The following is a 23,319-nucleotide window of genomic DNA, read 5'->3' as shown; positions in this document are numbered from 1 at the left end:
AGGAAGCTGATAAATCCAATTTCTGTCTGCTTGTGGGAAGCCATTTGTTTATGTTGATGATCCTGCCTAGAGCCTTTCGGAGACAGCCCAAGTGAGACTCTTGTCTAATTCCTGCTGGGCTCGGGGGAAGAGAAATAGACCCATCTCTTAGCCAGAGGATAGCCTGTTCATGTTTGGGGACACCGGGAGACTTAATTAACCCTTTTAACACCCAAGTCATGAAAGTCTGAAGGAAAGGAAGTGCTTCCGATTGTTATACTCAACAATGGAGACTAGATGATATTTCAGATATGTACCTTGAAATAAGATATATTTATGCTTGTTTAACTGTTTAAACCTATAGAAAACTAGGAACAGAAAAATACTTCCTTACTGCCTTTATTTTCAATTTTTTTTGTTGATTTGTTTTTGAGACAGGGTCTTGCTGGCCTGAAACTTCCTGACTAGCTTAATCTAGCATCAGAGTAGCAGTTCACTTGTCTTAGCCTCCTGAGTGCTGGGACTGCAGCTGTGAATCACAATATTCAATTTCTTTGAGATATTGTTTTGCTTGTGGTAGGTGATAATTTTAGCACTTGGGGCACTGAGGCAGGAGGATTGCCAGCTTGAGATCAGCCTGGGCTATATAGTGAGAACCTGTCTTAAAAAAGGAGTGGGGGCTGTTTGTTTTACTACTAACTACTCCTATCCCTTGTTTCCTAAGGTTTGTTTTTTTGTTTTGGTTTCTCTTGAGACTGGGTTTCCCCGAGTAGCTCTGGAGGTCCTTGAACTTGCTCTGTAGATAAGACTAGCCTTGAACTCAGAGATTCACCAACTTTTGCCTCCCCTGCACTGGTGATTAAAGGTGTGTGAACATCACTCAGCTTTAAGGTCACTGTTTTATTGAGGTCTATTCCCAAAAGTCCAGAAGTTTACTATTGAAATAATGCTGTTAACTAACTCACAGCTTTTAGTTGCTTTAGTTTCCCCTATACTGATGCTTTAAAAAGCTTGTTAGGTGTGTGTGTGTGTGCGCACACACACATATCACAACACATATGTAGAAGTCAGAAGACAATTTCTGGGAGTTGGTTCCCCTACCTTGTTGAGGTGGGGTCTCATTGTCTTCTGTAGCCTAGCTAGCTGGCCACCAAGCTTCTAGGTGATTCTCCTGTCTCTTTTTCCCATCTCACTGAGGAGTGCTAGATTACGATGTGCACCACCACATCTGACTCTTTATTTATAGGTTGTAGGGATGGAACTCAGGTGTTAAGACTTGTAAAACAATTGCTTTTACCTACTGAGCCATCTCAAAAGCCTCCATATTGATATTTTATAACTATTTCTTCTAGGTCCAGTATCTAACCCTAGATTCCATACTGTACTTGTTTCCTCTAATTTGAAATAGTTCTTGAGGGAGTCTTTGCCACACATGGTGATGTGTTTGCAGTTAGTCCCTGGACTCTTGTCTTTCAACAATGCATTCCGATCTTGACTTTCTCTTGACATACAAGTCCCTTTCCTTTGGGAGGAAAGGGTTTATGTTTGAATAGAACTTACTCCTTTAATCCCAGCACTTGGGAGTCTGGAGGCTGAAGCAGGAGGATTGCTGTAAATTTAAGGATAGAATGGGGTACATAGTGAATTGTAGGCTATGCTGGACTACAGAGTGATACCCTGTCTTAAAACAAATTTGAAGAAAAAAATGTGTGGTAGATCAACTAAGAAGACAAAAATTAAGCAGTATATAACAATTTAGCTGGAATGGTGGCACATGTCTGTATTCCCAGCTTTTAGGACGTAGGGGCAAGAGAATCAGTAATTCAAGGCCATCCTCAGCTATATAGTAATCCTGAGATTAGCCTGGAGTACTTGAAACTGTATCACAATAAAAAAATATTAACAGAAACAACTTGTATACTATATAGATGTAGTGATTATTAAAAATAATTATTCTGGGCAGGGAGGTGGGGGGATTGTATGGTGACACCTGCCTTTAATCCCAGCACTTGGAAGGCAGACCAAGTGATCTGAGTTCAAAGCCAGGCTGGTCTATAAAGTAAGTTTCAGGAGCTTCAGGGCAGCACAGTGAGACTGTTTAAAGAAATTATAAAGCTGGATGGTAGTGACACATGCCTTTAATCCTAGCACTTGGGAGGGAAGAGGTGGGCGGATCTCTGTGAGTTCTAGGACAGCCTGGTCTACAGAGTGAGTTTTGGGACAGCCAGGGCTGCAGAGAGAAACCTAGTCCCAAAAAACAAACAAAACAAAAAGCAAATAGAAAAATTTATGAAGGGCCTGGAAAGATGGCTTAGTTGTTAAAAGCATTTGCTGTTCTTGTAGAGGACCCGAGTTTAGTTAGTTCTCAAAGCTCATATTGCAGCTCACATATCTGTAGCTTCAGTTCCAGGGCATCCAACACCCTCATCTGGCTTCTTTTGTAACCAAGCACTCAAGTAGTGCGCATACGTACATCCAGACTCACATATATCCATACAATAATTTTTAATTAATGTTTTATGTGATTAGCATCAATCAGAAATCAATGATTTTCATTTGTTACTAAAGGATTTGTATAGACTCCCTATTGACAGCCATTTTTAGATTTATTTTATTTTATGGGTGTAGTTGGTAATTTTTTCTTAACTCTTTGTTCTTTGGGGGGTCCGCCACCCAGCTCCCAAATAAATCACACGGAGGCTTATTTTTTCATATAAATGCCTGGCCTTAGCTTGGCTTTTTTCGTCCTCCCCCCCAGACAGGGTTTCTCCGTAGCTTTTGGTTCCTGTCCTGGAACTGGCTCTTGTAGACCAGGCTGGCCTCGAACTCACAGAGATCTGCCTGCCTCTGCCTCCCAAGTGCTGGGATTAAAGGCGTGTGTCACCACCGCCTGGCTAGCTTGGCTTTTTTCTAGCCAGCTTTTTTTTTTTATTTAAATTATCCCATCTTTCTTTTGCCTCTGGCCTTTTTTCTTTTCTACTTCTGTATCTTACTTTCACTCTAACTTTGTGACTGGCTGTCTGGCTGGGCGACTGGCCCCTAGTGTCCTGATTTTCTTGCTCCTTGGTCTTTCTTGCTTTCCCAGTCCCTCTTTTTCTCCTTCTATTTAGTCTCTTTGCCTGTCAGCCCCTCCTATCCTTTCTCCTGCCTTGCTATTGGCCATTTAGCTCTTTATTAGACCAATCAGGTGGTTTAGACAGGCACAGTAGCACAGCTTCACAGAGTTAAACAAATGCAACATAAAAGAATGCAGCACATCTTTGCACCATTAAACAAATGTTCTACAGCATAAACAAATGTAACACATTATACACTAATATTCCACAACATATGGGAATTATTACCTGGCCTGTGTGTATCTATGTGCACCATATGCATGTAGGATGCCCATGAAAGCCAAAAGATAGCGTTAGACCTCCTGAAACTGGAGTCACAGGGGGTTGAGGAGGTTTTTAAGACAGAGACTTCCTCCATAACTTAGGCTGGCTTCAAACTCATGTGTATTCTAAGCCATCTTCCTGTGTCAGCCTGCCAAGAGCAGAGGTTATGAGTGTGAGATATATGCCTGGCTGACCTGGTGTTTTAATGTGTATATATGTATTAAGATTTTGTTTTGAGACAGTGTCTCACTATGTAGCCATGGCTGTTCTGGAACTCACTCTGTAGACCAGGCTGGCCTCAAACTCACAGAGATCCCTGGGATTAAAGGTGTGCGCCACCACGGCCCGGCATGATCCTGTCTTTAAGTGAAAGAAACCCTTCTACTAGACAGGAGTAATACCAGAATTTAGGAAGAAGAGACAGAAGAATAATGTTTATCGTGTTATCACTAACATAAATTTAGTGGGCTATGGAAGAATAGATAAAAGAAAAACTTGGTATTCTCTGAGAATTCAGTCACTTTTTATTCATCTATCTGATGGTCTGAGTACCATTTTTAATTTTAAAAGAGCCACACATAGCTGGGCGATGGTGGCGCACGCCTTTAATCCCAGCACTCGGGAGGCAGAGGCAGGCGGATCTCTTTGAGTTCGAGACCAGCCTGGTCTACAGAGCTAGTTCCAGGACAGGCTCCAAAGCCACAGAGAAACCCTGTCTCAAAAAACCAAAAAAAAAAAAAAAAAAAAAAGAGCCACACATAATAATTGTACATACTTATGGGCAATGTGATAATTTGATGTATTATACAATATGTGATGATCAAATATGGGAGTTAGCTTTTCCCATTCTTTAAAAATTATCTCTTTTGTATTGGGAACCTTTGAAATTCCTTTACTTACTTTTTTTTTTTTTTTTTAAATAAAACCTATGCTGAATTGTGAACTTTAATTAGCCTACTGAACTGTGATACTTGTTATCCATCTTTCCTCTCTGCTCCTCCACCTTGGCTCTGTTTTAAAGTATCCTCTGTTCTTTTGCTGTTGCTGTTCTGTTGCTGGTGATGACGAGGATAATGACAGTGGTGACACAGGGTCTTGCCACATAACTTTTACTTTTCTGGAACTTGTTATGTAGATCAGCTGGGCTCAAATTTGCAGTGATCCCCTGTCTCTGCCAGGATTGCAGTTATATGCCATTATGGCTGGCAGTCTTCTGTTTGAAAATGATCTAAGTAGGTCTGGATTGGTGTCTCATGTCTAAGAGCGTTTGTCGGGTAGAATATTGTTTCTGTCAGGACCTTGAGGGCTGAGGTTGTGGTGTTTTGTTTTTGTTTTTGTATTTAGATAGTCACTCTATTCCAGGCTTTCCTGGAACTTGCCTAGGTACACCTGCCTTTGCATGAGTGCTGGGATAAAAGGCATGCACTAACACACCCAGCCTTTTCTTTTTCTTTTAAACTGAGGTTTTGAAGCAGGTTTGTTAACTGAGGATGTGTAGAAGCCTATTCCTTGTTACTGTGATTGTTACTCTAGTGTATAAATCTTACTTCCTAGAATAACAGGCATCTGGGTACCTAAAGATGCTTACTAATTAGAAATTTTCTCTAAAGCCATTTGTGGTGGTTCATCCTTATAATCCTTGGATTTGGGAAGTGAAGAAGTGAGGATCTGGAGTTCAAGGATAGCTTTGGCTATATAGCCAGTTGAAGGCCAGCCTGTGCTACCAGAGACCCTAATTCTAAAAAGCCACTAGCCACCCTAAACAAAAAAGGAAGAGAAGCCGGGCAGTAGTGGAGCACGCCTTTAATCCCATCATTCCAGAGGCAGAGGTAGGTGGATCTCTGTGAGTTTGAAGCCATCCTGTTCCAGGACAGCCAGGACTACACAGAGAAACCCGTCTCGAAAAACAAAAAACAAAGTGAAACGAAAACATGGGGAAGAGGAGGAGGAGGAGGAGGAGGAGGAGGAGGAGGAGGAGGAGGAGGAGGAGGAGGAGGAGGAGATACCCTCTATAATTAAAGACAAAGTTATGGGAGACTGGTACGGGCTGGAGAGGGAAGTGGAGAAGAGAGGAATAAATAGGTCAGCTGTATGTATATGATATAGCAGACTGACAGTGAGGCAGGGAGTGTGGACAGATGAATGCCCACAATATAGATGGTTCCCATGGACCCATTTGCATGCCTGCCTGGAGGTTTACTGTGCGTCATGAGGTAGCCTGTGTGAACCCTTCAGTGGAGGCTCACAGTGTTTAGTATGGCTAATGGAATTCAGAAGAGAAGTGTGATTCCAGAAGTTGAGGGCACTTTGCAAAGATTTTGAAAGATGTGGTTGAAACTAGGCCAATATATAGAGAAGAGCCTAAGAGCGGGCACAGCCCCTGAGACCTTACACATGAGGCTTCCTACAAGCTTGGGTAAAGTGACAGTATGAACAGTCAACTTCTCACTAGGTCCAGATCTTGATTCAGTTGAAGAGTCAAATGTCTTTCGTGTGCTGGCGTGGCTGTGTCCTGCCCTATTCCATACAGGGCCCTTTCCTTATCCTCTAAGAATACCCAATTCCTTTGATTCAGGGTTTGGCCTCTGATGCTCACTCTGCCTGAAATACACTCTTCCAGGTGTCTGCGTGGCTTCTGTGAATCCTTTAGTCTCTGCTTAGTGAGAACTCCCTTGACACCCAGTGTAAAGTAACAGCTCCTTCTGGCACACCCCTGCTCTGCACACTCCCTATATTCTTTTTCCTCCTGCTGTACCTAGAGTAGTGCCTGGGATTAGAAATAAATACACGTGTATGTGTAGATGTGCAGGTGTAAGCACAGGAGACGGTTTTCGGGAAACTGAAAGGGGTAAAAGGAAGGAGTGATCAAGGGAATTCTAAGACATTCAGTTTTTATTTTGTGACTGTTACTTTCTTGTCAAAGCAGCCCCTGATGTGCTTGAACTGGGCAAACGCAGCAAAATATGTATCAAGTATCTATATATGTATAAATATCTACATATCTATATATGTATCTATGAGTATCAAAATATACTCATAGAGAAGATTCGGATTCAGATTTGGTTAGTTTGCCTTGCTTTAACAAGCCTAGGGGAATTCACCCTCAGTGTCTTTTCTTTGGGATGATTTGTACTTATGAATGAGACCTTGTGATTGATTGATGCCTCTTGTTCTCCTCTTAGGACCCCTACAGTGAACCATGAGTCGGTAATGCCCACTGAGGACTTCTGGGAGCCATGTCAGACGAATCTGCCTCAGGGAGCGATCCAGACCTGGACCCGGACGTGGAGCTGGAGGATGCGGAAGAGGAGGAGGAGGAGGAAGTGGCAGTGGAGGAGCATGACAGGGATGACGAGGAAGACCTGCTGGATGGTGAGTACCTCTATTGATAACAAGGACTACCATACCCTTTTCTGTGACTTTTTTTTTTTTTTTTTTTTTTTTTTTTGGTTTTTCGAGACAGGGTTTCTCTGTAGCTTTTTGGAGCCTGTCCTGGAGCTAGCACTTATAGACGAGGATGGCCTTGAACTCACAGAGATCCACCTGCCTCTGCCTCCCAAGTGCTGGGATTAAGGCGTGTGCCACCACTGCCTGGCTTCTGTGACATTTTTAATGGGAGAATGTGGTATTTCTAGTTGGTTGGGTTTTTTTTTTCTTCTTCTTCTTTTTTTTTTTTTTTTGGGCAGGGAGAGAGTGGGAGCTATTGAAACAGGATCTTGCTCTGTATAGCTGAGGCTGGCCTGGAACTCACTGTAAGCCAGGCTAACCATGAATTTACTGTAATCTTCTTGTCTCAGTCTTCCAAGTGCTGAGATTGTAGGAATATGCTATTATGCCTTGGTTCTAGAAGACATGGCTAAGATCCCAGCCACAGAACTTCTGTATTCATTCTCAGGAAATGGATGATTTTTCTTCAAAGAAAACCTTATTTAATGGTGGAAAGATGAGAATTTAGTTTGTCATTTTTGTTTGTTTTGTTTTTTTATTTGTTTTGGGTTTTGTTGTTGTTGTTGTTGTTGTTTGTTTTTTGAGGCAGGATTTCTCTGTGTAGCCTTGGCTGTCCCAGAACTTACTATGTAGACCAGGCTGGCCTCGAAATCACAGAGATCCACCTGCCTCTGGCTCCCAAGTGCTGGGATTAAAGGTGTGTGCTATCACTGCCCATCTTGACAGAAAGGTAGACTCAAATCCCGAGATTTTAGATACTTGCCCAAGTGATGGAGGAGTCATGGTAGAGTTCTTGTATGAGTCTGCAACCTGAAGTGTGAACTCTTAGGTATAGTGATAACCACTGATGACCTGAAACCACAATTAAAATTCTACTTGCATGTTCGTACATGAAGGAAATTGTCAGGATAGAGATTCTCAGAATAGATTGACATCCCCAGAAGGTTGATCATCTGCAGCACTGGTCACTTGCAACTGTAAATTGCTTCAATTAAAAGATGACTTCATCTCCAAAGCTGATAGGCTCCCTCTAGATTCCTCCTGTTGTTAAGTTCCCTAGTTCCCTGCTTCCTTTGACTCTTTTCTCTCTCTCTCTCTCTCTCTCTCTCTCTCTCTCTCTCTCTCTCTCTCTCTCTCTCTCTCTCTCTCTTACAGTCTTACTTTTTAGCTCAGGCTGGCCTCAAACTGGCAATCCTCAGGTGCACCAAGCTAACATCTAATTTTTGAAATAGCATAGAAACTTTTCTTTCCTTTTCTTTTGTGGCACTGAAAATTGAACCCAATTGTGCCTGGTAGAAAGTACTCAATCACTGAGCTATATTATTCCTACCATTTTCTGTATTTTATGTTTCCAGACAAGGTCTCATTAAGTTGCTAGGCTCGCACAGTACTTGGTCTATAGCCCAGGCAGACCTTAAACTTAAATTCTCCCAAGTACATGGAATAACAGGACTTTTTTATTCATTCTTTAAGATATATAACCTTTGCAGTTCTAGAACTCACTCTGTAGACCAGGCTCGCCTCCTGAATGGAATTAAAGGTGTGTAGCACCACAACAGCTGGTGAAACTTTTTCAATGTGCGTGTACATCTGTATGTGTGTGTTTGTGTGTACTCGTGTGTGCACATGGAAGCTAGAAGTTGACATTGGGTATCTTTAGTTCTCTCCACCATCTTTCTGAGACAGATCTCTCATTGATTGAGCCAGACAAACTGGCCCATAAGCCCTAGGATCCTACTGTCTCTGCCTCCCCTACCCTGAGATTACAGGTGAATATTGCCAGGTGTGGTCCTGGGCTTCAAATTCAACTCCTCATGCTTGATAAGCAAGCACTGACTCATCTTTTCTAGCCTTCCACAAATTGTTGTCTAAGGTTAGGTTATCTAGCCAGTCCTAGGCCTTCTCAATTATTTCTGGCCTTTTGTGGCCTGTAACACCCATGGAGGAAGAGCTTTTGGTGATTACTAATTCACTACTTCATGAAACTGAATGGTACATTCAACCTTCACTAGGTTTTGAAGGTGTCTAGGGAAGTGTGCTCTGTCATTCAGATTCTAGGATCATGAATCCTCTTTCTGCACCAGTTACATTTTCCCAACCTAATTCTCATCTGTCCTAATTCCTGCTGTATGGTTCAGAATCCATTTTCCCTTCTTTATACAGTCCAAATCTTTTGCTCCAATTTAACCTTAGAATCCCTAGTTATCTGCATCATTTTCTGATTTTCATCATCTGCGTTCCTGATATTTTTAATTATCCTTAGAAATCCTGTCAAGTTTAGATGGATGGACTTCAGATGCTGCTAATAGTGCCATGCATATACACACATTGTTTTCCCTACTAGCTTCATGGTATATTGCAAGGTTCTCCCCTCCCTCCTTCCCTCCTTCCTTCCCTCCTTCCCTCCCTTCTTCCTTCCTTCTCTCCCTCCTTCCCTCCCTCTCTCCCTCTCTCCCTCCTTCCCTCCCTCCCTCCCTCCTTCCCTCCCTCCCTCCCTCCCTCCCTCCCTCCCCCCCTTCCCTCCCTTCTTCCTTCCTTCCCTCCCTCCCTCCCTCCCTTCCTCCTTCTCCCCCTCCCTCCCTCCCTCCCTCCCTCCCTCCCTCCCTCCCTCCCTCCCTCCCTCCCTCCCTCCCTCCCTCCCTCCCTCTCCTCTTCTCTCCTCTACTCTATACTCTTCCCTCTCTTCCTTTTGAGGCAAGGTCTCTATGAATTTCAGTCTGCCCTCAAACTTGATATCCTCCTGCTTCAGCTTCTTGAGGGACTGGATTATAGCTGTTTTCTGTTGTACATGGCTTTACTATGGCCTTGACTGTCCTGGTACTTGCTCAGTAGACCAGACTGGCCTTGAACTGAGAGATCTGCCTTCCTCTCTGCCTGGGACTAAAGGCTTGCACCACCACCTACCTGCTCTGCTAAGATATTGAAATTCTATCATTGAACCTAGATACAGCATGCTTAGTTCCTTCTGGAAGCTGCCTCATAGTCAAAATAGTCTTTTAACTTTGGCCTGAGGCTGAGCCTCTTCATTTTAGATTACTGAGTAGAGAAAGTTAATCTCCTCAGCCTTTGGGCTTCTGATCCTCTTTAGGAAGTTTGTGTTTTGCCTTTCCTATGGCTCTTTCTGTTTGTTCTCTTTGAAATTGGAAGCTTCAGGTATGAAGTGTTCTAGGGCAGAAAATCAAGGAAAGGCCTCAGGAATAAATTAGATTTAGAATCAATAACAAAGAGTCCATTGTGGCTGGAGTGTAGTGAGGCAGTTACACATCAGAGGACAGAATAGCCTGAGATGAGATGGGCAAGGTGCTCTGGCTGCTGTGATAAAACACCATGACCATAGCAACCAAAAAGGCAGTGAAGGGTTTATTTGGCTTAAACTTCCAATTCACAGTCCATCTGTGAGGGAAGCCAGGCAGGCGCTTTATGGAGAAATGCTGGCTTTCTCCCAAGCTAAGTTTGCCTACTTTTGTTATACAGCCCGGGTGCACCTGCCTGGGGATGGCCTACTTATATTATTTAGTAATCAGAAAATGGTCAGTTTTGGTAGCAAGCACCTTTATCAGCTAAACCATCTTGCTAGCCCCCATATGATATAGATATGAATAATTTGCATTGGCATGGATTTTGCTTTATTGATATAAATTTAAGGTCAATCTTGCTATATGTATATTTCTGCTCTTGATTACGGTATTGTGATTGTGTAGTTCATTTAAAAATGTAATGTATAATTAGGAAATATAGGTTGTTAATGGATAATCATTGATAATAGTCAAGCTTGTAGTTATGTTAGTTAGATTTTCTAGATATATAGCGATATATTTCAGTTAGATAGGCAGGCATTCTTCATATCTTTCAAAGACTACAGAATGTGGCATTTAAAATGTTTTAATAACTTAGGACTTTTCATGACAATGAGACACATCTGCTCCTGGCAGCACCAGCTACTTCAAGAGGAAAATGGGCATTGAAGAGACTCCTTATGGAGTTTACTAGCCATTTGGGCAAGAAACTGCTCTTGCCTGGACTGGTTCACTGGACATGCAGTACCCACAGAGAGATGACTGCTGAACTTGCCTAAAGGTGAGATGATCCTTCGGGGTTCCTGCTTCATGAAAGAGTCTGTGAGACATTCTGCAGGATACAGAAGAAAGTGACTGAACTGTCTTTGAAATTTCCTGCTTCATGGAAAAGTCTGCTGGATACTATTGGCCTGTAGGCTGAAGATGGATGCCCCAATAGTAGAGAAGAACTTTGGGTGACTGTACAGGCAGCGAGATGTCTTTGTCATTTCTAGAGTTTTGTAAGTTGCTTACTTCTCATTTACTTAGGTAATATTATATCCTTCTGGAGTCTTTGATGGAGTTGAAGAATAGATAGTTATAGTTTTCCTTTGTTATGATAAAAGATAAAATAGATATAAATATTGTAACTAATTCTTGCTTGAATTAATTAGCTGTTTTATATGTAATTTTACTATGTTAAAGTTAAAGCCTTCCTTTCCTTTTTAAACAGAAAAGGGGAAATAGTGTAGGAGGTCCTACTGTTTATGTGTTGCTTTCACTGGTTAATCAATAAAGAAACTGCTTGGCCTGATAGGGCAGAACTTAGGTAGGTAGAGAAGATAGAACTAAATTCTGGGAGGAAGAAAGCAGAGTCAGAGAACCTCCATGGAGCTGCCAGAATCAGACATGCTGAATCTTTCCCGGTAAGCCACGACCTCATGGTGATACACAGATTAACAGAAATGGGTTAAATCAAGATGTGAGAGTTAGCCAATAAGAGGCTAGAGATAATGGGTCAGGCAGTGTTTAAATGAATACAGTTTCTGTGTGATTATTTTGGGTGTAAGCTAGCTGGGCGGCCAGGACCAAAAGCAGCCCCTCTCCTTCAACACTCACAGTTTGTTTGGTCTCATGGGTTAGTAATAGTAGACTTTTAACTGAATTTTCACCATGTCAGTTTACACCAGCAGTATACAGGAAAGGTCATGCTCACCAAGTAGCTGAGAGCATAAAAGGTATAGGGGACTTCGAGAGTTTTAACCAAAATCAGGATGAGTGGGTTTGGTTTTATTACACGTAATTCCTTCCAGTACTAAGGTGTAAGTGGAGACTGCTCTTTCCTGGCCTCCCTGAGTAGAATAATCACACAAAAACTATATTAATTACAACACTATTTGGCCAATAGCTTATGCATATTTCTAGCTAACCTCCATCTTAAATTAACACATTCCTATTATTTTATATTTTACCATGAGGCTCGTGGTTTACTGGTAAGGTTCAAGACATCTGTCTCCTTCGGCAGCTACTTGACATCTGGACTCCACCTACTTTCTCTCTGTATCTCTGTTCAGATTTTCTGCCTGGCTTTATTCTGCCCTGACATAGGCCCCAAGTAGCTTCTTTATTAACCAATGGTAAGAAAACATCCACAGCATTCAGAGGGGACTCCCACATCACCAAGGAGGCTGAGCCTCAAGAATCTGGAGGCCAGCCTGAGTAGATAGTGAGACCCTGTGAACTCCTACCTTCACCCTAGGGGGTGCGTGCACTAGGAAGCTTCACACCTCAAAGGGCTGTAGATGTACAGCAGTCAAGTGTTTGCCTAGTGTGCATGTGTGGAAGGCTCTGGGTGCTACTAGGGAATGGCAGTTCATATTCCAGAAGGAGGATTGGTATGAGTTTGAAGCCAGCTTGCTCAATGTAATGAGAGCCTGTTTCAAAAAAACAGTGAACAAGGAGAGAGATAAGTATGGGCTCAGTGTTGGAATATTTTGCATGCACAAAGCCTTGCTTGATTGACTTCTGGTATTGCCGCCCCCAAAAGTCCTCCAAACAGGACTGGAAAGTTAGCTCTGTGGTTGGTAGTACTTCTTACTCTTGCAGAGGATTGGGGTTTGATTCCTAGCACCCACATGGTACCTCACAACTATTTGTAACTCCAGTTTCAGTATATAATTGACTCCTGCCTAGTCTACAGATCACTATAGACTTTGTCAAATATAGTAGTTGATATTAAGTTCTTGTTAGACAGATACCTAATATTTAGAGTCTGTGAGGATTTCAAAGTTGCTTAAAAACCCCAGTAACTAAGCAGTACCTAGAGTGATGGCAGATCTCAAAGGGAGTGGGGGCCATCAGAAAGGCAATAAGGTATTTAACAACAGCAAGGAAAGGGGAACATTCTTTCAGACATTCAGTAATATTTGTGGAACCCTTTTTCTTTGCTATCCATTGTCATAGGCATTGGGAGTATAGAAGAAAAAATATGCTTTCCCCCATGGGACTCTTATTCTAGTATTTTTATTATTTGTTTTTTGTGACATGTGACTCTGGCTGCCTTGGTACTTACTGTGTAGCCCAGACTAGCCTCAATACATGGGAATCCTCTTGTCTCAGCCTCCTGGGTGCTAAGATTATAGTGTGCATTACCATATCTGGTTTATAAATGATATGTCAGAACATTTTTAAGTCCATAAAGAAACGGAGACTAGGTAAAGTCTGAGTGAAATATGAGATGAGAACTGCTTCTTTGTGTGGGATGACAAGAAACCAAAATAACCCACAACCAACTAAAGCCACTCTTGAGTAGGTAAATTGAGATCTTAACAGTTAGAGGTTTGCTAGGATGTTGTTGCCCAGTGGAAAGAGCAATCCAGTCAGAAAGCAGGAGATGCTGGAGAGTTTCTGAAGAGCAGTAACAAAATCTGACTTCAATTTTAAAAGGTCCTTTGGCTTATAAGTAGAGAATTTCTCCAAGCAGGGATTAAAGCAGAGAGATCCCTTACAATGATATCATAAAAATCCAGGCAGAAAGTGATGATGGTGGCTTGGTGGAAGTGATAAAAATAGTATGTTTTTAAGATAGGGCAATCTGTATTTATTTTATATATACACGAATGTTATACCTACCTACATGTGTATCTGTGTACCATGTACTTTCCTGGTACCCTAGAAGGCCAGAAGAGGGCACCAGATGCCCCAGAACTGGAGCCATNCTCTCTCTCTCTCTCTCTCTCTCTCTCTCTCTCTCTCTCTCTCTCTCTCTCTTTTTATCCAATGGGCGTAGATTTTGTACATGAAATTAAGATGAATTCCAAAAATTTTGACTGAAAAACTGCTGGAAGATTCCATGTGTGGTCTTTGGAAAGTCTGGAGTGTTGGTAGGGGCAGAAACAAATGAGGGCACAAAGGAGGTTACTTTTATAAACGTTAAATTTAATGTGGCTTGCACCTCTCAGTTGAGATGTCTGGAAAGCAGTTAGATGGTTGAAGTTGGGGGAACTCTAGAGATTAAAGCATGAGTAGTAGCTGAGTTTAGATTACATGTCAAGATGAGTTCATCTGAAGAATAAGAGAAATAGTGTGAAAAACCAAGCTTTGGTACATCAACCTTTAGAGGAGGTTAGAGAAAGAACAGCAGGAAGAAATGACTACTAAGGTAAAGGAATCCACAGGAAAGTGCTGTGGAAACCAAATAACAAATCCTTTCAGAGAAGAGAGTTTGTAGCCAGAAGAGGGCACCAGATATCCTGGAGCCGGAGTTACAGTTATAATCCACTGTGTGAGTGCTAGGAATTGAACCCCAATCCTCTGGAAGAGCAGCCAGTTCTCTTAACCACCGAGCCATGTCTCCAATCCTCCCCACCCCTCACCCCCGCTTTAAAGTCAGGGTCTCACTTCGTATAGCCTTGCCAGCCTAGAACCCACTATGGTAGCTAGCCTAAAGATGGCCTTGAAAAATCCTCCTGGTTTGACTTCCCGAGTGCTGAGATGACCCTTAATGTCTTGATAAACAGTCTAGGGCAGTGATAGATGCATAGATACCAGGTGGATAGGAATTGGAGACCCCCTAAAGAACTTTCTGTGTGTCCGTATCTTTGTGTGTTGTTGAGGATTGAATGCAGGGCATCTTTGACACTAGGCAAGAACTCTACCACTGAGCTACATCCCTAGTAAAACACGGAACATGCAACAAACCCGCTTAGGGGTTTATGGGTGTGTGTGTGTGCAGGCTTGATAAAGGTCGTTGTGCAGAGAGGGTGGGGGGGAGATGACATGTCCAGCTTTTAAAAGCTGCCTAGCACATGAGCACAGGGGGTTGACATGATTACATCATACACAGATGACAGAGTTCACACATGTACACAAGGGCTCACACAGCTTTGTGTGATAGATGATGCAGCCATGCTACACGTGGGTCATGTGGGGTCTTTTAAGATTCCCGGGGCCGCCGGGGGGGGGGGGGGGGGGGGGGGGTGGCGCACGCCTTTAATCCCAGCACTCGGGAGGCAGAGGCAGACGGATCTCTGTGAGTTCGAGACCAGCCCGGTCTACAAGAGCTAGTTCCGGGACAGGCACCAAAGCTACAATGAAACCCTGTCTCGGGGAAAAAAAAAAAAAAAAGATTCTCGGGCCACTAGGCACTTCTGCCTGAGGGCTTGTCTGCACATGCGTGGCCCCGGAACCCGGAAGTGTCAGCCATGTTGTGTGGCTGAATCATTATATTCTTCCCTTTTGTTTATTATAAAAATTTGGGAGTTTGGGGTCTTTAATGGGTGGAAATGGGGCAAAAATTTGGAGTTTGGGGTTTTTAATGGATGGGAATGGGGCATCATAAGGTCTCTTGTGACTGCTTCCTGCTGATTTTGTGGGCGTCGTCAGGTCTCTTGAGACTGCTTTTTGCGGATTTTGTGGGCGTCGGAGAGTTGAGATGCTTGACCTCGTCCTGGGGTGGCTGATTACTTTTGTGATTTTTTTCTGGGCTCTGTGGAAATGGCTGCCTGGCAGCTTAGACCTCGCAAGATGCTGGAAAGGCAGAAAATTATGCCTGGAAAAAAATTTAGATCCTGGTGATTAAGGGAGGAGAGTCCCAAGATGGTAGATAGAGTTTGGGGTTTTTTGTTTGTTTGTTTGTTTGTTTTTGTTTTTTGGACGGGGGGTGGAGAAGGAAATTTCCCAGAGGTTCCCAAGACCAGGAATGATGAGGAAAGAATTAAGTGATACTTATTCTAGGAGAGTCTGGTGGTCCATTTAGATAGGTCCATTTGGCTCCTTGGAGCTTATGAAAAAATGTTTGAAAAGAAATAAATTTTAGACATATTAAAAGCTTATGATTATGATGATAAGTGTTGGAATGGAAGACGGTGGGAAGAGGGAGGAAAAGAAGGAGGAATTATTAGAAAGGGGAATTATTAGACCCCTTGATGTTTTACCTGAAGCAAATCTTAAGGCATTTCTTCTCTTTAGCATCATGGTATATTACCTTAACATCTAGAAGACACTGCTGCAGTCAGTGATAAACCTGTTATGTTAAAGTCTGTTTTGTGAGTTTTTGGAGTCTGGGGCTGTAAATGTCCCCAAGCTCATTATTCTTACCACCTGGGCTCTTGGCAATCCTTGTACTTCCAGCTCTTTGTTTAATGATGGTCCCTGTAATAACAGCTGGGTGGTTAATCTGGAAATTTAAGTATGACATTGTGGAGATATAGAGAAGTTGGTAAAGCAGATAGGAGAAAGAAGAAGAGGGAGAATATGAAGTTTTTGGCACAGGAGGGTTGAGGATGGTGATGAAATTTTTATTTGTCTGGAACTTAAGAGAACAGAGAGCAGGGCCCTGTTTGAGTAACTGTATATACTAGGGGTATCTTGAGCTGGATGAGTAAACAGTTAAGGGTGAGACAGGTGGATCCAATGAGAGAGCCCCTCGAGCTTGGCAACTGTGGGAGTTATAAGAATTACTTTAAAGGGCCCTGGCATTTAGGGGAAAGGGATGAGGGGCGTTGGTCTGGGGGAGAGAATAGTACCTGATCTCCTATTTTAATTGGCAGTGGACATGAATTGGCACACGGTTGAGGTAACCAGTAGTCGGTAAAATCCCATAATAGGGAGTGAAGATGGGATAACAGCGGAGTAAGCAGGTGATCAGGAAGGGGAGAGTTTTGGGGTGAGAGGGGGTTAAAGTCGGTGGCCCACACATGAGGTCAGAGGGCAAGATGGAAAGGAGACTTTTGGGGGGGCCCTGAGCCTAAGAAGGGCCAGAGGCAAAAGTTTTACCCAGTCAAGGTGAAGTTCCTGTGACATCTTGACAAGAACATTTTTAAAGGAATGGTTAGTTCATTCTACCTTCCCTAAAGACAGGATGGTATGGAATATGAAAATGCCAGGAAATGTTAAGAGCCTTAGATAAAATTTGAGAGGTCTGGGAGGTAAATTCTGAGTCATTATCCAATTAAAGAGAGGTTGGGATTCCAAACTCGGGGGCTGATTTCTCAGAGAAGAACATTGGAAACCGTCTGGGCCCTCTTGTTAGTGGTGGGAAATGCTTCAGTCCACCCAAACCAAGAGATATTCTCATCTGACTGTGGGCATATGAGTAAAATCAAGCTGCCAGTCAATTCCTGGAAGGGAACCCCTGGCCTGATGGGTGGGAAAAGGGAAGCTACAATATTTGGTCTTGGGATCTGACTTTTGACAGATTTTACAAGAGGCAGTGATAGCTTTTAAGAACTGTAAGTCTTCAGGGGTGCGTTGGAGGTGAGTCTTGACAAAATGAAACAGAGCTTTGCTATTAGGATGAAAGAGCTAATGTAGATAGGACAGAATTTGCCAAGTGTCGGGGTGTCTGTGAGAATGTGTGCTGTACTGTATGAACCCCCTGAGGTGACTGAGGTAGGTTTGGGCTCCGGAATGCTGCTGTTCTAGCTCCTTGGTCAGCTCGGTGAAGGCAAAGATACTTTGAGATTGGGAGCTGAGAGGAATAGGGAAAAAAAATCATCCTTAAGATTTCGAACTGAGGGGGCTGGAGAGATGGCTTTAGTGGTTAAGATTACTGCCTGCTCTTTGAGAAGACCAGGGTTCAATTCCCAGCACCCACATGGCAGATCGAACCTGTCTGTAACTCCAGTTTCAGGGGATCTGATGTGATACCTTCACACCAATGCACATAAAATAAGATTAAATAAATGATTTAAAAAAAAATATCCAGAACTGAGAAGTGGGAGGTTCCTGGGGGGATAGTAGAAAGAAGTGTATAAGGATTAGGCACTACAGGATGAAGAGGTACCACTGTGGAGTTAATGAGTCTTGAACCAGGCTCATTCGGTTTTTTAACAGCAAGTATACGGGTGTTAAAGGGAGAAAAGGTGAGGCAAAGTAGCTTTTTTCTTAAAGGGTCAGAGATGATAATAGGCTTAAGTCCCCTAAGGCCCTGGAGAGAGAGGGGGTACTGAGCTTGGGTAATGTACTTAGTAGGATCTTGTATTTGGATAATGACGGGGAAATGGTGTTTAGCAACAGAGGGGTTTTGGGTGTCCCAGACTGGGGGTTTACCTGAGAGGCTGGTAGAGGAAAAGACACATTGGAGCTGGGAGGTTGGGAGCCTAGAAAGAGGAGGAGGGAAGCTGTTGGCGAGTCTGGGGTAAGGTGAATGGATGGAGCAAATGAAATAGAAGCGCCTACTTTTCCTAAAAAATGTCTTCCCATAAGAGGTACTGGGAAAGTCGACATGACTAATAATGAATGAGTGAGATAAATACCCCTAAAAACACAGTTAAGTGGTAGGGTCTGCTGAGGTAGATAAGGCTGTCTCCCTACCCCAATAATAGGGAAACTAGAAGGAGAGGTAGACCCCCAGAATTTCCTCAGTACCGAGTATGTTACTCTGGTGTCCAAGAGAAAGGAGATGGGCCATCCTGATACTGTGATGTTTACCCGTGGCTTCCTGTTACAGATGACAGTTGTGATCGGGTCAAAGGAGCCCAGGCAGCCTCACTCATCCATGGCCAGACCTAGGTCAACTTGGGAATTTTCTGGATTTGCTGTCTCCATGCCATGATGTACATGAGGACAATCGACAGCCCAGTGTCTTTCCCTATGGCATCTTGCACAAGGTCTTGCAGGACCAAGATGAGGATTAGGGCATGCTTGGGCCCAGTGACCAGTTCTACCACATTTGAAACATGGGCCTGATGGATCTTGAGCCCCAGGGGCAAGGGAGCAGCATGGACAGCACTGATTGGGTCGGAGGGACATGCCAGTGATGATTGCGGGCCTTCTCATTTCTTGCATGGTACACCTTAAAAGCCAGCTCTTAAGACTTCTGCCTGCAGGGTCAAGGTTCTTTTCTCCAAATGTCTAAGTTTAGCCTTAATGTCAGGGTAGCACTGAGAAAAAAATGAGTCATGAGTAACTGTCTGCCTTCCCTGGTTTCTGGATCTAAGTTAGTATATTGTAACAGAGCTTTAGTGAGGCGTTCCAGAAATGCAGAAGAATTTTCCTTTGTATCTTGAATGAGCTCTGAGAGCTTATTATAGTTGACTGGCTTGAGGGCAGCCTTACGGAGACCTGCCAAAAGGCAAGTCAAAAACTGGTCACTAGGGGGCTGGAGAGATGGCTCAGTGGTTAAGAGCACTGACTGCTCTTCCAAAGGTCCTGAGTTCAATTCCCAGCAACCACATGGTGGCTCACAACCATCTGTAATGAGGTCTGGTGCCCTCTTCTGGCCTTCAGGCATACACGCAGAAAGATTATAGTATATATAATAAATAAGTTTAAAAAAAAACCAATCTGGAAAGCTTAATAAAACATTTAAAAAAAAAAACTGGTCACTAGCAAAAATTCTACTTGGGATGTTATAATCCCAGCGTGGTTCCTGCTTTGGGACCACCTCTGCCTCAGGAGGTGGGAGAGTGGGCGATGTATGTGTTTGTTGAACCTCGTCTGCATGAAGTCTGGCCTGCTCCCAAACTCGCCTGTGCTCTTCAGGAAGTAGGTTATTAGATAGGATCATATAGACATCATGAAAGGTGAAATTATAAGACTGGGACTTAGAGCTTAGATAGTAAAAGACTTGGATATGAGGAAACTCCTTCCATTTGCCTGTGCGCTGACAGTAGTAGTTAGAAAGCTCCTGTAGAATATCGGGACCAAAGGTAGCATTAGGCAGCCACTTTAAATTGTTATCTAAATTGTAAGAAGACCTTTTTTTTTAAAAAAAAAACAAAAACAAAAACAAAAAACAAACAAACAAACAAAAAAAACAAAGATGAACAAGTGTGGGAATCTCTAAGTATTAAGGCCTGGGATTTTAGGGCCTCTAAAAGGCATCCCAAGGGAGAGGTTGGATTGATGGCCTTGGATGGCTTGCTACCCATAGCTGAAACCGTGAAAATGGTGGCACCAGAAGGCTTATAGGAGGACGTCTCCCCTTTACAGGCAGAGTATGCGAACACCGCAGGGCTTGTAGAAGAGCATCCTCTATCTACAGGTGGGGGGGGGGGGTTAAAGCCTGACTGGCTCCAGTCCAGGCGACTGGGAAGCCAGAGAGGCTAGAGACAGAGCGGAGCGATCTCTCACAGCAGGGACCACTGATGAGTGGTCCAAAGGAAAAGAAAAGAAAAAGAAACAAAAGAGAAAGAAAATTCCAAGGGACCCCGGGCCCCTGGTCATGGGAGGACTGACCCCGGGTCGTTAAAACACGATTTCAGCTAAGGGAAGAGGTGAATGTCAGCAAAGGGCTCAACTGTAGCCATGAAAGCCGTGGTTGGGGGCTGTTCCCTCGTTTCTAGGAGCACCAGACCATTTCCAGGAGCCCAATGGTCAGTCAATTCCTTGGAATGGGGAAACTCATCAATTGAAGCCCATGGTGTACGTAGAGATTGCCCTCAGGCAGATGGAACATGTGGTTGTTGTGGAAAAAATTCCTGGTTCCGGATCCTGGTCCCAGGAGAGGGGCTCAGGGCTGGAGAGGCACCCAAGTCTCATGGCACTAATGAAATTACCTGGCGCTAGTGAGAAGGAAACACAGAACACACAATAAACCCGCTTAGGAGTTTATTGGCAGGGATGTACAGGCCTGGTGAAGTTTGGTGTGCACAAATGGGGGGGGGTGGCACATTTTTTAAAAGCTACCTAGTGCATGGTTGACATGAATACGTCATACGCAGATGACGGAGCTCATGCATGTGAGCTTGTCCGCAGAAGAATGGTCCTGGAACCCAGAAGTGTCAGCCATGTTGTGTGGCTGAATCATTACACCTAATACTTTCCTTACTTTTAAGAGATTAATTAATTTTTCTATCTTTTTTTTTAAAAACCAGTGACAACATCTCACAGTTACCCAGGCTGGCCTTGAACTTTGAATCCTTAGCTTCCCTGATTAACTAGGATTACAGGCTTATGCTACCAGAATGGATAGCTAGGAACTTTTACTATATAAAAGCACAAAAAACAAGTCAGTAGTGAAGGGAGAGTTATGACTAACAGATATTTTCTGGTTTAATGTTTTATTTATATTATTGTTAGTATTTAAATTGGTTCAAAACTCCTTGCCTCTGTAGTGCTAGTGTAGTGTATGGGCCACCATTCCCAACAAGGAAGGTTAGTTTGCTGTTGTTTTTATCCTTTTCAGTTAGTTAAGTTTTATCTTTAGCTTTATGACAATAGAAATGATCGGGGTGGGAAAAAACCTGATGATTCAGCAATGGCTGGGACAGTGGCATGTGCTGCCTTGATCCCGGCTGTGTCTATGGCCTTGAATTGCCTTCACTGTAGAATACAGAGGCTGAATAGTAGCAGGAACATGCTTCTGCAAGACAACCATGTTCTAAGTTCCTGTGATCTTGGGCAAGTCCTTGATGAACTTTTTAGTTCCAGACCACAAAATGAAAACTCTGGAACCCAAACTCTAGATCTTTTATTTTGTTTTTGTGTATGAAGATCGGGAAGGATGGGCATTGTTTTAGGAAGAAAAGAACCACAAAAGGTGATGTAGGCGAGCCTGGGGAAGCAGTCAGGTACTATGACCAAATGGAAGGTGTCATCAACTTCCTCATTGCTTTTTTGCTAGTGAGTTTCAGCATATTGGCATCTCAGTAGATGGCCAGTAGCTTTCCTTAAATTACAGTTTCTATTTTTGTTTGTTTGTTTTGCAATAGGGTCTCTGTAGCTCTTTTTGGTCTGGAACTATCTATGAAGACCAGGCTGGACTTGAACGTAGAGATAAAGATCTACTTGCCTCTGCTCAGGAGTGAAGGGATTAGTGGCTAGCATAACCGCTCCCAGCTAAATTACAGTTTCACACTCTTCTGAGTTTGTCCTGCACCCTCTTCCCACTCACTATGTAGCTGTACCACTTTTTCCTGGGGATGCTTGACTATTTATTGTTGGACTTATTTTTCAGAATAGCATTAGTCATAACTTCTTAGCCTTTTGGTTTAGATCAAATATAAAATAGCAAAAGTCAGGATTTATGGCAGCCTCCCTGTTTGAGATGAAGCAGTGCCAATTTAGATACCAGTTCCTGTCTTCCCTTCCTCTGCCAGGCTGGAGACACAAAGCGGCAGAGTGTTTGGGGATGCCAGGGGCAAAAGATTGTTTTTCAAAGTTGCATCAGAAAAGTATGCCAGACATTGACCCCATTGTTTAGAATGACTTAGTAGGACCTTTAACACTCTTTCCCAATAATTAGGGAGAGGAAGTTTTAGATTGTGAACTGTTTTTACATTTCTCAAATTATTTAAGACGTTGAGCTCCTTTCATGCTGTGACCATTTTGACTTTTGAGAACTTTTTTTTTCCACATTTCCTATTGATTTGTAGATATTTTTATATGTAGCTATGTCTTTTCTTTATATAATACAAATATTCTCTACCACTTGATCCCCCCCCCACACACACACACACAGCTACCTGCTCCACCCTTTTCTGTTTTCCTTTCTTTCTTCTTTTTATAGGTAGTGTCTCATGTGGCCCAGGTTGGCCTTAAACTTGATATGGAGCAGAAAGGTTGGCCTTGATCTCCTGTGCTCCCCTGCCCCTGCAAGTGCTGGAACTCCAGGCATATACTATCAGTCTTGGTATCTGTTTTTTTATGTTTTTGAGACAGTCTTGCTGTGTAGCCCAAGTTAGCAGCTGCTGCAATTCCTCTTCCTCCTTCCTGACGTCTTTCTCCTCTCCTCCTTTTAGAGTTCCATGTAGTTGAGGTTGGCTTTGAACCAGCAGAAGATGATTGCCTTTGTTACTATTCTATTGCTGTAAAGAGACACCATGCTCTTCAAAAAAGCAGCATTTAATTGGGGATTGCTTTCAGTTTCAGACATTTAGTCCATGATCATCATGGCAGAAACCATGACAGCAGGCGGAAAGTTTATATCCTCATCTTCAGGCAGGCAGAGAGACTGAGCCTGGCTTCAAGGCCTATACCCAGTGACCCATTTCCTCCAACAAGGTCACACTTATTTAAAAAGGCCATACCTCCTAATCCTTCCCATTCAGTTACACTAACTGGCAACCAAGCATTCAAACAGGTGAGCCTATAGGGTCCATTCTCATTCAAACCACCAAAATGACCTTGAACTCTTCTAATCCTTCAGCCACTTTCCAAATACTGGGGCGACAGGCATGTGCCTAAGACTTATTTTCTTTTTAATGTGACCAGTCTGAAAGAACTTCTGTCTTTCTCTGATTAAAATTTAACTCTGTAGCTCTTTCCATTAACAGAGTCAACATTTAGGCTTT

At 43.1% G+C, this 23,319-nt stretch overlaps 1 protein-coding gene across 1 annotated transcript in view; it reads left to right on the top strand.

Annotated features, from left to right (window-relative positions):
- Rad54l2 (RAD54 like 2) overlaps window positions 1-23,319 on the top strand; it is a 92,326-nt gene that overhangs the window by 28,047 nt on the left and 40,960 nt on the right. The window contains exon 2 of the mRNA XM_050139676.1: window positions 6,542-6,731. Coding sequence (XP_049995633.1) covers window positions 6,596-6,731 — 136 coding nt within the window. The 5' untranslated portion in view covers window positions 6,542-6,595. The remainder of the gene's footprint in view (window positions 1-6,541; window positions 6,732-23,319) is intronic.

The sequence above is a fragment of the Alexandromys fortis genome, unplaced genomic scaffold, assembly GCF_014885135.2.
Source record: "Alexandromys fortis isolate MF-2015 unplaced genomic scaffold, M_Fortis_MF-2015_v1.1 scaffold_36, whole genome shotgun sequence".
NCBI classification, from domain to species: Eukaryota; Metazoa; Chordata; class Mammalia; order Rodentia; family Cricetidae; genus Alexandromys; species Alexandromys fortis.
Note: the sequence above shows the minus strand (reverse complement) of the source record. Positions and strands in the feature narration are given on the sequence as shown.